Source organism: Erythranthe guttata, chromosome 8, assembly GCF_056151865.1.
Source record: "Erythranthe guttata isolate IM_541 chromosome 8, IM_541, whole genome shotgun sequence".
Lineage (NCBI taxonomy): Eukaryota > Viridiplantae > Streptophyta > Magnoliopsida > Lamiales > Phrymaceae > Erythranthe > Erythranthe guttata.
In genome coordinates this window covers 15,210,987-15,225,138 of record NC_142540.1, presented here as the reverse complement: position 1 = coordinate 15,225,138, position 14,152 = coordinate 15,210,987, and the positions used below count along the sequence as shown (strand labels likewise).

The 14,152-nt window shown below is 32.7% G+C and overlaps 1 protein-coding gene across 1 annotated transcript; it reads right to left on the bottom strand.

Annotated features, from left to right (window-relative positions):
• Positions 1-215: 215 nt before the first annotated feature.
• LOC105951507 (proline-rich family protein) lies at positions 216-1,191 on the bottom strand. Its single transcript, XM_012974965.2, has one exon. It carries the CDS (start codon positions 915-917, stop codon positions 375-377), a length of 543 nt encoding a protein of 180 aa, XP_012830419.1. The 5' UTR covers positions 918-1,191; the 3' UTR covers positions 216-374.
• Between the last annotated feature and the right edge of the window lie 12,961 nt (positions 1,192-14,152).

Sequence of the window (14,152 nt, the reverse complement as noted above, 5' to 3'; positions counted from 1 at the left end):
AATAAGCTTAGCCAAACACCCTTTAAGAATGAGCTCAAGCTCGACTCGTCAGAAAGCTCAAGTTCGAGTCTGAGCTTTTGTCGAGCCGACTAAGCTCATTTATGCAGACAATACACGAATTAAGTGGTAAAATAAATTCTTGTTAAATGAAATTCAAGTATTATAATTAAAAATATATATAGTATAACAAAACTACAAATATATCTCTCTATCAGTTGAATTAAAGATTCCTGGTAAAATTATGAGTAGAAAGGGGATTGAATCCTTAGAACATCCTTGAAAAACAAAAGAGAAAAACAAAATCTCAATTCTACTGTACAAATCAACCAATTTGATTCAATTAATCAATAATATAAATGAATACAATCGCAGAATTAAGAATTATTCACTGGACCTGGTGTTACGGGCACTACCGGGCTAGGAGGACTGAACACCGGCGGCGGCGCCTCGGGAACCACCACAGGAGGCGGCGGCGTCTCGGGAACCACCACAGGCGGCGGCGGTGAGTACGACTCTAGCGGTGGGGGCGACACTGGGAGAGGTGGAGGCAAATCAGGAACACTTGGACTTGGATTGTCGCTCGGCGGCGGCGGCGGCGGCAAAGACAATGTCGTCGGAGGCGGAGGCGAATCCGGAACATTTTGGCCTGGATTATCGGTCGGCGGCGGAGGCAGGTCCGGAGTTAGGGATGGATTAGGATTGGTAGAAGGAGTGGGCTTGAAAGTGGAGCTACTAGGGTTTGAATTTGGAGAGGGGAAAATGAGAGGGGTGGCCTCGGGGCATGAATCGGAAGAGCATTTGTGGGAATCGCCATGAACGTGTTTCCTGAGCAGCCCAAATCCCAATAGAAGTCCGGTCACAGCCAAAACTGTCACTATGAAGATGAAGATCTTCGTTGCTTTACCCACATAACACATTTTTTTGTATTATCTTTTTTGATTGAAGAAAGAATTGAATTGAGTTGAATTGAATTGATTGCTGTAGCTTTTGTAGCTGGGAAAAGGCAATGTTTGTGGGGGTAACTGTGAGTTGGGTTATTTTTGTATTTATGTGTAGAGAGAGGAGAGAGAGAGAGGAATGGGTTCTAATAGCAATATATTCTAAGTTTTTGTACATTCTACTTTTTATTCATAGTATGATACAATACATAGATAGGCAGGCTGTATTCTACTTCTTTCTTTGTCATTGTTTGGAGAGAGAGAGAAATGCACTGTATCACGTGAAGGCCATTTTTGTAGGAGAGAATCTTTGAGCAAATTATTATTAGTTTTGTGTTGTGGTTTGCAAGTTTGGATGTATATTAATTTATTGCTAGTTATTTCTAGATGAAAAGGTATGCTTTTTTTCTTTTATAGGATTTTTTTGATAAAAAATTCTTATTACAAAATTATATTAGTATATATAAGGATACTCTTTTTTTTTTTTTTTTTGCATAATAATTATTTTAATCTCAGGTCATGATCTGAAAATATAAATTTGGATGATTTTGAAATTGATTTGGATGATGATGAAATTGAGTGTTCGTCAAATACTCAAACTCTATCATTTGATTAATATGTCTCACCTATAACACCAAGTTCAATCAGCTATGAAAATGATGATGGAGTATCTAATGATGGCTCACAAACTCCAAAAATTGCTACAAGAAGAAAAACTTCGATTCCATTGATTTATTTTTGGATGAGTTTTCAAGTGTGAGAAAATGACAATCAAGTTGCTTTGAATAGGAGATTATTAGGAGAAATGCAATAGAATAGCATAATTACAAGTTAAAATGAAAACAAAAAGAATTGAAATTACAGCAAAACAAGAACACTAACAAAAACAACATGAACAAGAAATAATGATGATGAATCCTGAATCAGTACCTATATATGAGTAGATGAAGGTAAATCTCAGATCATTAAACAACAAATAGATATCTTAAATTGTATTAGAAATAAAATTAAAATTATTGTCTACAAGTTTTTTTTTCTTCAATCTATATTTTATACTATATTTGGAGGGATGTTCCAATAAGTTCAACTTATTATTATTTATTATTTAAAAAAAATCATAATTTATTATGTATTTTGTTAATTTTATGTTATTTGGGTTTATGTAAACAATTGAATATTTTTACTGTCGCTATAAATATAGATATGAATAAAATAAAATAATATATTTTACAATATGATACTATGATAAAAATAGAGATAATAAAATATTTAATTAAGTTAATATGGAGTTTTATACAAAATTTATGTAATTAATTATAAAATGCAAACTGTAATAAAAATATTATATTTAATTAATGCATATTTTATTATTGTTTAATAAACATGGACAAAATTTTAGGGAGTATAAACATGTACATTGTAGCACTTTTTTTTATATAGGGAGTGTCTAAGTGGAGTCTCACCTTTAAAGAGTGAGTGAATTGGGTAGGTGACATATGAATCACGGCCCCGTTCTATACTATATTCGCTGGATTTTTATTATTTATATACACACATGTATTTACATTTATATGTGTAGATGAACAGTAAAAAAACCAACTGATGTAATCTTCTTCGGACGTAGGATAGAAATAACCGTGAATTATATTGTTTAGAGTGTTTTTTTTATCGATAATGAAGCTAGAGATGCTCTTATGTTTGAGTAGCCGCCGACAAATTTAAACATTTGAAAGTAAAAACTCACAAATAAAAGATTCGCAGGTTCTTCTTTTTCTTTGAATCCAATCAATAAAAAATATCTTAATTGAATTCTATGAAATATAACGATTTTTTGAAAATTCACTATTTTTTTAATTTATTATCCAAATTTTTTTGCCTTATAAAGTTGAGTGCGATGAACCTTTTTTGTACTTGTTACTTGTTACATTACTCAAATATTATAAAAGAAAAAAACGCTGGGCAACCCTAAAAAACCCTAATGTTATTTATGTAATTAAATATTTTTAATATTTTTTTCTTTCCTAATTTCTAACTATAATTTTTAACAATTATCAAAAATGAAACTAAATTTATCAAAACTGAAACTAAATCCTGAAGAATCCTATCTAATGGTACTTTTGTAATTATTTATTTTTAATATTTTTTGTCTACTAATTTTTTAATTATAATTTTCAACAATTATCAATCTCCTATTTTCATCTATATATCTTAAATATTAAGAGATAAAGATAGAAATTCGATTCGTTAAATCTTAATCTATATATTTGAATTATAAATCTTAATATGTCAGATTTAAAAAAACTAATGTTATATAAAATATGAATAATACTACATTATTAAATTTTACTATGTTAGTATACTATATTATCTTATTATGTATTATTGATTATTTTTTTCACTTTTGAAATAATATCCCGTGCATCGCACGGGAAAAAAAATGCTAGTTTATATAACTCAAATTAGACATTTTTGTACTTAGCTATCGATGTATATTTGCATTTTTAAACCTATTTTGCCTTTTCGTTGCACATTTCGTCCAAAGAGAAGATTTCCTCTAATCCTATGAACTTTTCTAGAGTACTTTTGTTCTATTATCATTCAAAAGGAACAAAATCGAATTAACCATTATTCAACCAATTAGTAATTCAAGATACAAAATAGGAGTGAATGTTTTCGTTTTTACTATTTTTCACCTGTGAATTTTAATTAACCCACTTCCTATGTAGCACCGATACATAAAAAACGCAAATATTGCAAAACGGAAAAAATGGATATGGAGAAATCCAATATTCCAGAAAAAGGGATATATATGGGAACATGGGAAAGTGTAAATATTAAAATGTAGGTATAGATTCATAAATTCTAAAAAATAATATAAGACATGCTTATCGTCAATTATTGATGCGTATCAACAAATTATTTTCAACTTACAAGTCACCATCCGCATTATCAATGCACAAAATTCATTATAGGATTAGTATCTATAAAAAAAAATATCAAATGCATAAGTAAAAAAAATGACATTTTTAAACATATGCAATTTCGAGTCTTTATTTAAATACAATTTTATTTTTTTTGGCAAGGAACGAGTTTTTGTTTTTTCATCAATACTAGAAATATCCCCAACATTTCTAGGTATTTACGAAAACGACCCTAGAACATTTCAGACATGTGTCATGGAGTTTCAGTATTCAAAACGTGGAAACACCTGTGTACAAAAGTTGTCGACTTTATGTGATCGAATATTTCTTTCAAACGTGAGTTCGAGATAAAGTATCAAACCTATGAATATATTTTATTTTCAATTTTGTTTGAATTTAGAAAGAATACATAAATAGACTAAGACTCGATTTGAAATTCGAATGAAGAAATAATAAAAAAAAAAAAAAATTAATTGTTTCGAGATACTTTAATTCATCAAAGTCTAACGAGACTTAGTTACGACGAGTGGTAAGAGTTGGATAATGCGAGGATGATGGTTTTTATCATTGCCTTTTATAAATTTAATGAAAAGTGCCAAATGTAAGAACTAATGTATTTATATGAGGTAAAATAGTCAAGGGAAAGTAGAAAAATGATCATTCGATGTTGAACAAAGCATTGGCAAATAGTGATATTTGGCCCCAAATTAAAATTTCACAAAGAGTCAACCAATCTAGATAATGATGTTTGGACATGGTTATTGAATCGGAAAATATCGGCGTATCGTTTTCCTCCATGTATCATATCGTATCGTTATCGTATCGTAAGATATTTAACCAACTATTACATATATATATATATATATATATATATATATATATATATATATATATATATATATATATATATATATATATATATATATATATATATATATATATATATACACTATAAAAATGTACAATTTAATATTTTAAAGTCAAATTAACCACTCATTTCTAATTTCTTAAAAAAAACTAATATATCATAAAATAGGATAAAAATCATAACTGATCATAAAAATAATATCAACAAAGTTCAAATTTTGATCCCTAATTTGTAAAAAAATAATTTATTATTCATAATCTTCAAGATCAATGTCACTTAAAAAAATTCCATCCACCAATTTCAAACGAGTGTCTTCATCATCATGTTCATCAATCTTTTCAACTTCATCAACTGCAACTTTGGCTTTTTCCTATTTTCTCTTTTCAATATCAAACTTGGCGTGTAAATTTATTGGATCTAATATATGTATGAAAAAAAATAATTAATATTGAAATTCGTTTTCAGGCCCTGATAACGTGAATATTTCGTCTCCTTCTTTTTTCTTTTATTTTTTTTTATTTTTTTATTTTTTTATTTTTTTAATTTTTATTTTTTTAATTTTTTTAATCTTTTGACTAATATCGTAACTATCGTATCGTATCGTGATATGGCGATACGATACGATATCTATATTTAACGGTATTTATGCATAGCCGATACATATTATGAGCGGTATCGTTTTGATTGGGACCGTAACATCTCGCGATATATATCGCGATATCTCGCGAGTTTAACTACTATGTGTTTGGATAAGAATGGCAATGGATAGGGGTTTGTCGGGTCTCAGACCCGAAGCTGATCCGTTGAACGGGATTGGGTTAGTCAAACGGTTTTGAATTGGATAATGAGTTTTAATTTATAGAACTGGTGGTTATATGTTGGGTTACGGGCCTTATTGATCGACCCATATAAATATCATATCTATTACTTGTCGACCACCGCTAGCGGCCTTGTCTTTGAACATTATTTATTATAAAAGTTAATAAATATAATTACTTAGATAAATTTATTATTCACTTTATATCACTTGTAAATATTGCATTTTAATTTTGAGATTCTTTTCTTAAAATGTACAAACAAAATATTATGAAAGTTAAAAAAAATATTAAACTTTTTGTTTGATATTAATGGGTATGACAGGTCAGAACCGCTTAATTCGGGTATGGGTCTACCCGTCTAGGCTAAGACGAGTTATGTTTTATATATTTTTTGTGGACCGAGTCTTGGGTTTAGACAAACTCATCCCAGAACCGGCCCGTCGCCATCCTTATGTTTGGGATAGTGATCTATTTATGCTATTTTCCAACTATGAAGAGAAGTTTCTAATTTCTCTAAAATACAATAACAATTAGTATTCCACTCTCTTTAGGGAAAAAAGAAGAAGAAAACACTTGAAGGAAATACAATGTATGTGAAAATCAACTGAATAAATTTCATTTATCAAACTACTATTAAAAAAAGAGAGCAACCATCCACCGATCTCATGACAAAGAACCAATAATTAAAATGATAACACATCAAAAGTCTACCAAATAAATTAAAATGTCTCAAAAAGCTATATTGAAACACTTATGAAGTAAGCCTTACAACAGACAAGTCAATTTCAGAATCAAGTTCACATAATAAGTAAACAGATGAAAAACTACTGCACAATTTGTCTATTATATATTTACTAATTTGTTTTAGGCCTTTTCTTTCTCATTTTCTTTTGGCCCAACTAATGCCAAAACGCCACCGTTTCGTTTCGTCCCACCAATGACCGTTGCCAGATTTTTTATTTTCCCTTTATTTTCCAAGCAGCTTATGCCTGCCTGCTTGATTTGTGGGTCCACATTTATCGATAAATAGGTATATTCTCAAATTTATAATTTATTGTGTCCATTTATCGATTCGATATATAAATTTTTCAGTATCAATTCTAATATTCTATGCACCCCACTACCGAGAAAATCTTGTTGCTTTTGCGACTGAAATATCTTTTAATGTTTAATATTATTTTCGACTTTGTGTATATACTCTTTCGGATTTTGTTGAACATGATTTTGTTCTGCATAAAATATTCAGGAAAACTTTGAAAGACTTCGATCTTGATTTGTGTATCTGGTTAATCTTCATCATTTAAATCTTGTATTCTATTTGATTGTTACATTTAACGTTTTTGTAGATCTTTATCGGTGTCTTTATCAAAGTACATTAGGCCAGAGTTGAGCGTTATGTTACTTACAGGTACACTTGAAGTGTGGACTGATATTCCTAACATTCTTATTGTTCGTAAATCAATTCAATATTGTTGGAAAATTGAGGTGTTCACCTCAAATTTGGAAAATATTGAAGTAAAATTCCGTGATTGTCTCAAGGAATAAATAATGGAAACATAATCTACGCTTCGAGTAGATAATTGTAGTGTGTTTAAATACTCAAATCCAATATGAGATGAATGAGGAATAAATGCACAAAGTAAAGTACTTCAATGAGCTAAAGTGAGCTCAAAGGGCTTGGTTGGAGGTGAAAAAGTCACCTAATCCACATGAAGAAAAGAGCATTAATGAAAACACTTTAAATAGTGTCAAGTGGATAGCTAGAGGTATACTCAAGTGTGAGCTTCAGTACAAATTAATTAAAATTAAGTTTTGGGGCTAAAATTTAAATTAAGTTTTGGGCTTAATTAATTATATTAAATATAGCATCATATGTGGCAGTTTAAACACGAATTGGTGTTTAACCCCTGAGAAAAGGCATAATGCTTTTTCGGCCCTTTCCATTTCCTAGAGTTGTGTCTTCTGGAACACAACTTCTGGAAACTATAAATAGAGTCCTAGTTTTCCAGCAATCTCACTCAATCATCCAACCATTCATAAGCATAATTGTTGCATTATCTTTACATGTCAAAAAGTCCAAAACGTCTTTTCGTTCGTTGTGTTCCAACAATTGTTGTGCTACTCTGTTGGAACTGTAAGTCGTTGTATATTGTGAGACAATTGCCAAAACCGAAGCACTATAGCGGGGCAATTTTGTCTTAAGGAGAAAGGACAAAGTTCTTGCCTCGACTATTCTCTGTTTCACAAAATCTCTGTTCAAAATTACCTGTCACGAAAACCTATCAATAACAAATATAACTGGTGCGGACATACAAGTATCGGTTGCATATATGGTACTGATATGACTATTTGCCCGTTATTTTATCCTTTGCTAATATTGATGACTACAGCTGCAATCAATTCAACCACTATCTCTTCTATAGCTTCTGACAATATAGCTGCCTTTGACATGAAAAAATTTCGCCCTTACAATGAAACCCTCTCTTCTGCAAGGACTAATCAACATTTGAACGTATTCATAAAAAAGTTTCTACATGGGATGCGATAAATGTCACTACGCTATTGATGCTGTCTACGACCATAGTTACACATGCAAGGAAAACACGCATGCAACACCAAGGTTATTACGTCGTCATCTCATAACTTTTTACATGTACCCTATGTCAACAAATCTGACACTTTGCATTTTACGGGGACTAAATTAACCTTTTCATTTCTGACGACATCGGCAGTCTTGATGTTGATGTTATTGCATTCGAAATGCATGCAGGCAAAAGATATATACTGGGACAGAACGCCGTTGCGTGTATGGAGCAGTATAATGAGGTTTTCATACTTACTACCTTATAACAAATAAATTCATTGGCCCTTTTTTCCCCTGCAAGTGATGTTATTAATGTATCATTGCATTATCGAACAAGAAATTCCGCTTGTTGTTTGAAGGAAAGCATTTTCTCATGAAAATAAGAAAAAAAGGGTCGTCGTATTCTGTTCAAGGTCTCCTGGCAGCAAATATTCTGCAGCCAGAAAACCGGTTCGTTCATATTACTATTAAAGAAAATTATACGGTTTTAGTACATTGCACTAAACATTCTACCGTGCATTGCGCCTCTTTTTGGTCTTTTGTTAGATAAGCACTTTGTATTTTGCCTTCGTCGTCTAATAATAATGTTCTTCTTTGTAAATGTAATTAGATAGCAAAATAGGTAAATTTATGATTCTTACCAATCAGAATTGAATAATGTACGTCTACAATTCAACATTACCAATTCATATTATATTTCCAATAACATATTATATTTCATATCAAATCAAATATATTTTGATTTTTAATAACTAGAATATATTTTTTTATACTATTAGTATTAGTATTAATATCAGTAGCATTAGTATCAGTATTTTTATCAATATCAGTATTATTATCAGTACCAGTAGTAATATTAATAATCCTGGTATTGATATTAGTATTGGTGCTCGTATCAGTATATATATATATATATATATATATATATATATATATATATATATATATATATATATATATATATATATATATATATATATATATATATATATATATATATATGAGATTTCCGAAAAAAGTTAAGAGGACATTTAGAATTGCTTTTACGTGTTTTTTCTCATTTTCAACTCAAATGCATTTTTTTTAATATTATTAATAAATGATTAAATATTTGCAACATTACATTTCGTTTGTCATAAGGAACAGACTATGGTTTTTTCTTTATCTTAATTAAATTTTCAATGAATATTTTAGATTTTGCTCTCTTTTTTTAACATGTTCGACTGCAAAGTTGTAAAATATTTAATTAATTTATTTCCCGATATAATCCCAATCAGAAACCCGGAAAAATACGTTAGCCGAGATTGGGCCTATAGGAATGAGGCCCGGTAGTATTTGAACTTGAGCCTAACACCGAATCCCGATGGTATATGAGCTTGCGTCGACCGAGGCTCGACTCACATGACACAATTGCCAGCTCTATCAATATGAGTTTCAGTATCACTGTGAGTATCATTATCAGTATTTTCATTTGAAATAACTTATTTACACATAATTTTGTCATTACTTTACTTTTCCAAACTTATAAATAACTTATGGTTGTTATAACTTCATCTATTACGTATGCATTAAAGGTCATTAGTTACTAATATATGTATGAGGCGTCCAAGGCCGTGCATACGATCGCCGTCTTGCCCTCTTCCATCTTCTTCATTACCATCTAATGTTGGTCCCGTCATTGGCTCCACTTCTTATTCAATCACTGCGCGTGGTGAGTTTTATTTATTTCTCACTGTTTTTACTGTTGTACACTGTATACTTGCATATATCAAATCATACCTCTATATTATTTTATGTTTGCCTCCATACATATGTTTGTGCTCCAAACTTCAAAAGACTTAATGTTGGTGTTGCGCGGTCATCCAATCTGCCTTTACTTTACTTTTTACAAAATAATACATTACCATGTATCTTCTACTTAGTATGTGAATATGATATTTTTCTTATATTTGGTGCAGTCCTTTACTCCTGCTATATCAACCTTTACTTCACATCCTATAGTACAAACACTTTATTTGATAACATTTTAGGTGCCTCTTCCTCCACTGCTATGTCAGAGAATCATTCGAGCCCTGTGGGTCAATTTTCAGCTCTTGAGCATATATATCAGGTGCCATGGTATTTACCTAAAGAAGAACCGTGTGACTACTGTGGTGCATACCGTTTCTTTCAGGAGACTCCTTCTGTTGCAGGGCCGGCCAAGTGTTTCTTCCCAAAACCTTGATTTGTCCTATTATGTGGTTCCTCTTTACCGATGCGGAGTCGGAGCTGGCAATCGAGTTTAGGCGCATGGCTAGATATTACAATGGGGCCTTTCCTTTTATTTCCATTGGTATGACAATCGACGATGATTACTGGTGGGCACGAGACGACATATACGCATTGAAGGTTGTAGGATAGGTTTCCCATTTTATGAATGCTGTTAACGGTTCTCCAAATATGTCTAAAATGCTGCAATTTATTCTTTGTAAACACTGTTGATAATTTATCTGTATCATTGCAAAAAAAATGATTTCTATCGTGACATTATGGCACTCATTATTGATGTTATGGCTACAAATCCATACACTGCGTTCTTCAAGCGTTTGCGCACATGGAATGACCTTTCCAATGCACATATTGTCCTAAGATCTAACTCTGTTCTTGATCAAAGAAATTTCAATCTTCCTAATGTCAATCAAGTTGCCACTGTTTGGAAGGATGGGTATGAGAATAGTGGTGGATTGGAGCGTGATATACGAGTTTTTATTTAATCTGGTGAAAGCCGAATAATCAACTACTATTATGGTTACTACGAGCCACTACAATACCCTCTCTTATTTACTGGGGGTAAACCTGGATGGCATGCAAGGATTGAGAAATTGCACGTGCCAGAAACATATTATGTCAACAAATGCCAGGTTGTCTGTGATGGTCAGAACATTGCTACTACAGCTATTGTTCGATCAACGGATCATTTGTTGCGGATTGAAGATGAGGATTAGCATTTATTTTGCTCGATGGTTGTTTCGTTTTGTTGCTTTCATTTTATCTTAGTGGTTGTTTTTCTTTGCAGTGCTTCAAAAAAACAGAAGAAACCGCTCCAACGTTTCGTGCAGACAATATTATTGTTACAAAGCATAGATGCGTGATGGTGATTATTCATGCTTGTTGCATGCTGGCAGACTTGGGCATCAATATGCGATTGATATGTATATTAATCTGGAAACTTCAAGATTGGACTATTACCGATCCAAGAAAGTTCAAAGGGACATACGAATCGAATCATATCAGGGTATTATTGATAGATTGCACATTGATGCTAGAGCTGGCCCCTCTAATATTGGGCAGAAGCTCGTGCTTCCATCTTGTTTCATTGGTGGTCCAAGAGATATGCGTAAACGATATGTTAATGTTATGGCTCTTGTGCAAAAATTTGGCAAATATGATCTATTTATAACTATGATGCGCAATCCTGCATGGAAAAAAATCACATGTATGTTAAAACTTGGCCAAAAAGTTGATGATAGACCGGACTTGATTGCTCGTGTCTTCCATTCGAAGCTTCAAATGTTAAAGGATGATATTATTAAAAAGGAAATCTTTCGGCCAGTCCCGACCTATGTGTATGCTGTTGAGCAACAAAAACGTGGTCTGCCCACTGTCATTGGGTTATTATTTTACAAGACGGTCATAAGATTACATCTCCACAGGTCTACGATCAAATTATTTCTGCAGAACTCCACAGTGATTCACATCCATTCATACGCGATTATGTGATCAGAAATATGATGCATGAACCATGTGGCACAGATAATCCGAAAAATGCATGCATGCGTGAAGGTAATTGTAAAAATCATTATCCAAAGGATTTTGCCAACAGCACGACAAGTTCAAATGGTTATGTTTCATATAGAAGAAGAAACGGTAGCCAGAAAGTTGTTGTTCGAAGAGTGCTTCTTGATAACAAATTTGTAGTGCCTTATTGCTCTTATCTTTATCCAAATTTGGTTGCCATATGAATGTTGAAATTTGTTCTGAAATTAAATAGGTTAAGTATATGTATAAGTATATTCACAAAGGGCATGATAAGATTGCATATCATGTTGTCCATGATGTATCAATAGAATTTCGAGATGAAATACAAACATATCAGAATGGTCGTTGGATATGTGCGTCTGAGGCATACTGGAGAATATATGGTTTCTTAATGGGTGAAATGTCACCTCCAGTCATAGTGATGCTCAGCCACTACGTTTTGGTGTGCAACAATCATTGGAGCAGCTGATGCATAATCCTTTATCGTCTAAAACTATGATTACGTGATTTTTTCATACCAATACATGTGACGAAACAGCGATACGTTTGAGGCTTTTGTACAAAGACTTTACTGAGTGTTTTTTGTGGGAGCCAATGAAGCAAAAGTGGAAAGTGCGTCAAAAACAAGTTGTAGTTGTTTGTCTATATACAGTGAACCCGATGGAAGATGAGCGATATTTTGAGCGTTTGCTTTTGGTTCATGTTCGCTGCCCTACTTATTTTGAAGATTTATTGACTTTCAACGGCTAGATATACGCTACATTTCGACAGGCTGCCACTTCAAGAGGTCTTTTGCAATCTGATAAATATGTAGATAATTGTTTGAAGGAAGCTTGTTTGATTCAGACTCCCTTGTCTTTGCGTTTACTATTTGCAATGCTTCTTGTTTACGGCATGAGTTCCGATGTTCAAGTCTTGTGGGATAAGTACTTTTCTTCATTGTCTGAAGATTTTGCTAGGGATGGAATTCTGACGACCACTCAAATTATCAGGAAAACTGTTGTTGCTATTGATTTACTGTTGAACACTATGGATAAATCTATTACTGATTTCCCAATTAGCTTCCCTTGTAGTTGTCCATTTTGTGATGATCGCTTAAGTATGGACTACAGATACGAATGTTCAATAAATGTTTCCGCCGAAGATATGGCCTCGATAGGATGTCTGAATAATGATCAACGAACTGCATTTTCTCAAATTGTTGCTCAACTTGATATTGCAGGGCACAACGCCTTCTTTATTGAATTAAGGTCCTGACGGTACTGGCAAGACATTTTTATATCGTTCGTTGCTTGCATATGTTTGGTCTAAGGGAGTCATTGTCTTGGCTGTTGCAACTTCAGGGGTAGCTACACCATTTTTACCCGGTGGTCGAATTGCTCACTCAAAATTCAAATTACCGTTTGATGTGGACGATGTGAATATTGGCAAGGTTAGTAAACAGAGCAACCTAGCTAGGATGATACGTGAGGCCAGACTTATTATTTGGGATGAGGCACCAATGGCCAACCGGCGTTCTATCGAAGCATTTGAGTTATTGTTGGTTGATTTATGTGATAGTCCGTTACCTTTTGGTGGAAACATTGTTTTACTTGGTTGTGATTTTAGGCAGACATTGCCGATTGTTGTAGGTGGTTCGAGAGATTCGATGATTGCTGCTAGTATGGTCAGTTCAACATTGTGGCAAAATATACATCGCCTCCACCTGTTCAAGAGTATGCGTGCTAAAGAAGATTCTAATTTTTCAGATTTATTGCTTCGAATTGGTAATGGAGTTGAGCCTTTTCTGTTTGCTGACAATATCAAACTCCCGTCAGATATGTTAGTTCCATTTGTTGATGCAGCCACCTCTTTGAACTGTCCCATCGACAAAGTCTATCATAATCTTAACGATTACATTAGAGATCCTCTTTCTTTTGTTAATAGAGCGATTCTCACTACAAAAAATGATTGTGTTGATGATCTTTATGATCTACTAATAGAACGATTTCCTGGTGAAATGAAGGAATACGTAAGTTCAAATAGGACAAATGATCCACTGCAGCAAGGAGAATATGAAGATTTCTTAGGCACTGTTTCAGCGGCCGATTTTTCCCCAAATGTATTGCGGTTGAAGAAAAATTATCAATTATGTTGCTAGAAAACTTAAATCCAATACAGGGCCTTTGTAATGGCACACATCTGATTTGTCGAGAGATGGGAGATTACTTTATTCGTGCTGAAAT

Excerpts from the sequence above, each read along its gene's own strand:
- LOC105951507 (XM_012974965.2), bottom strand. The coding sequence starts at position 917 with ATGTGTTATGTGGGTAAAGCAACGAAGATCTTCATCTTCATAGTGACA.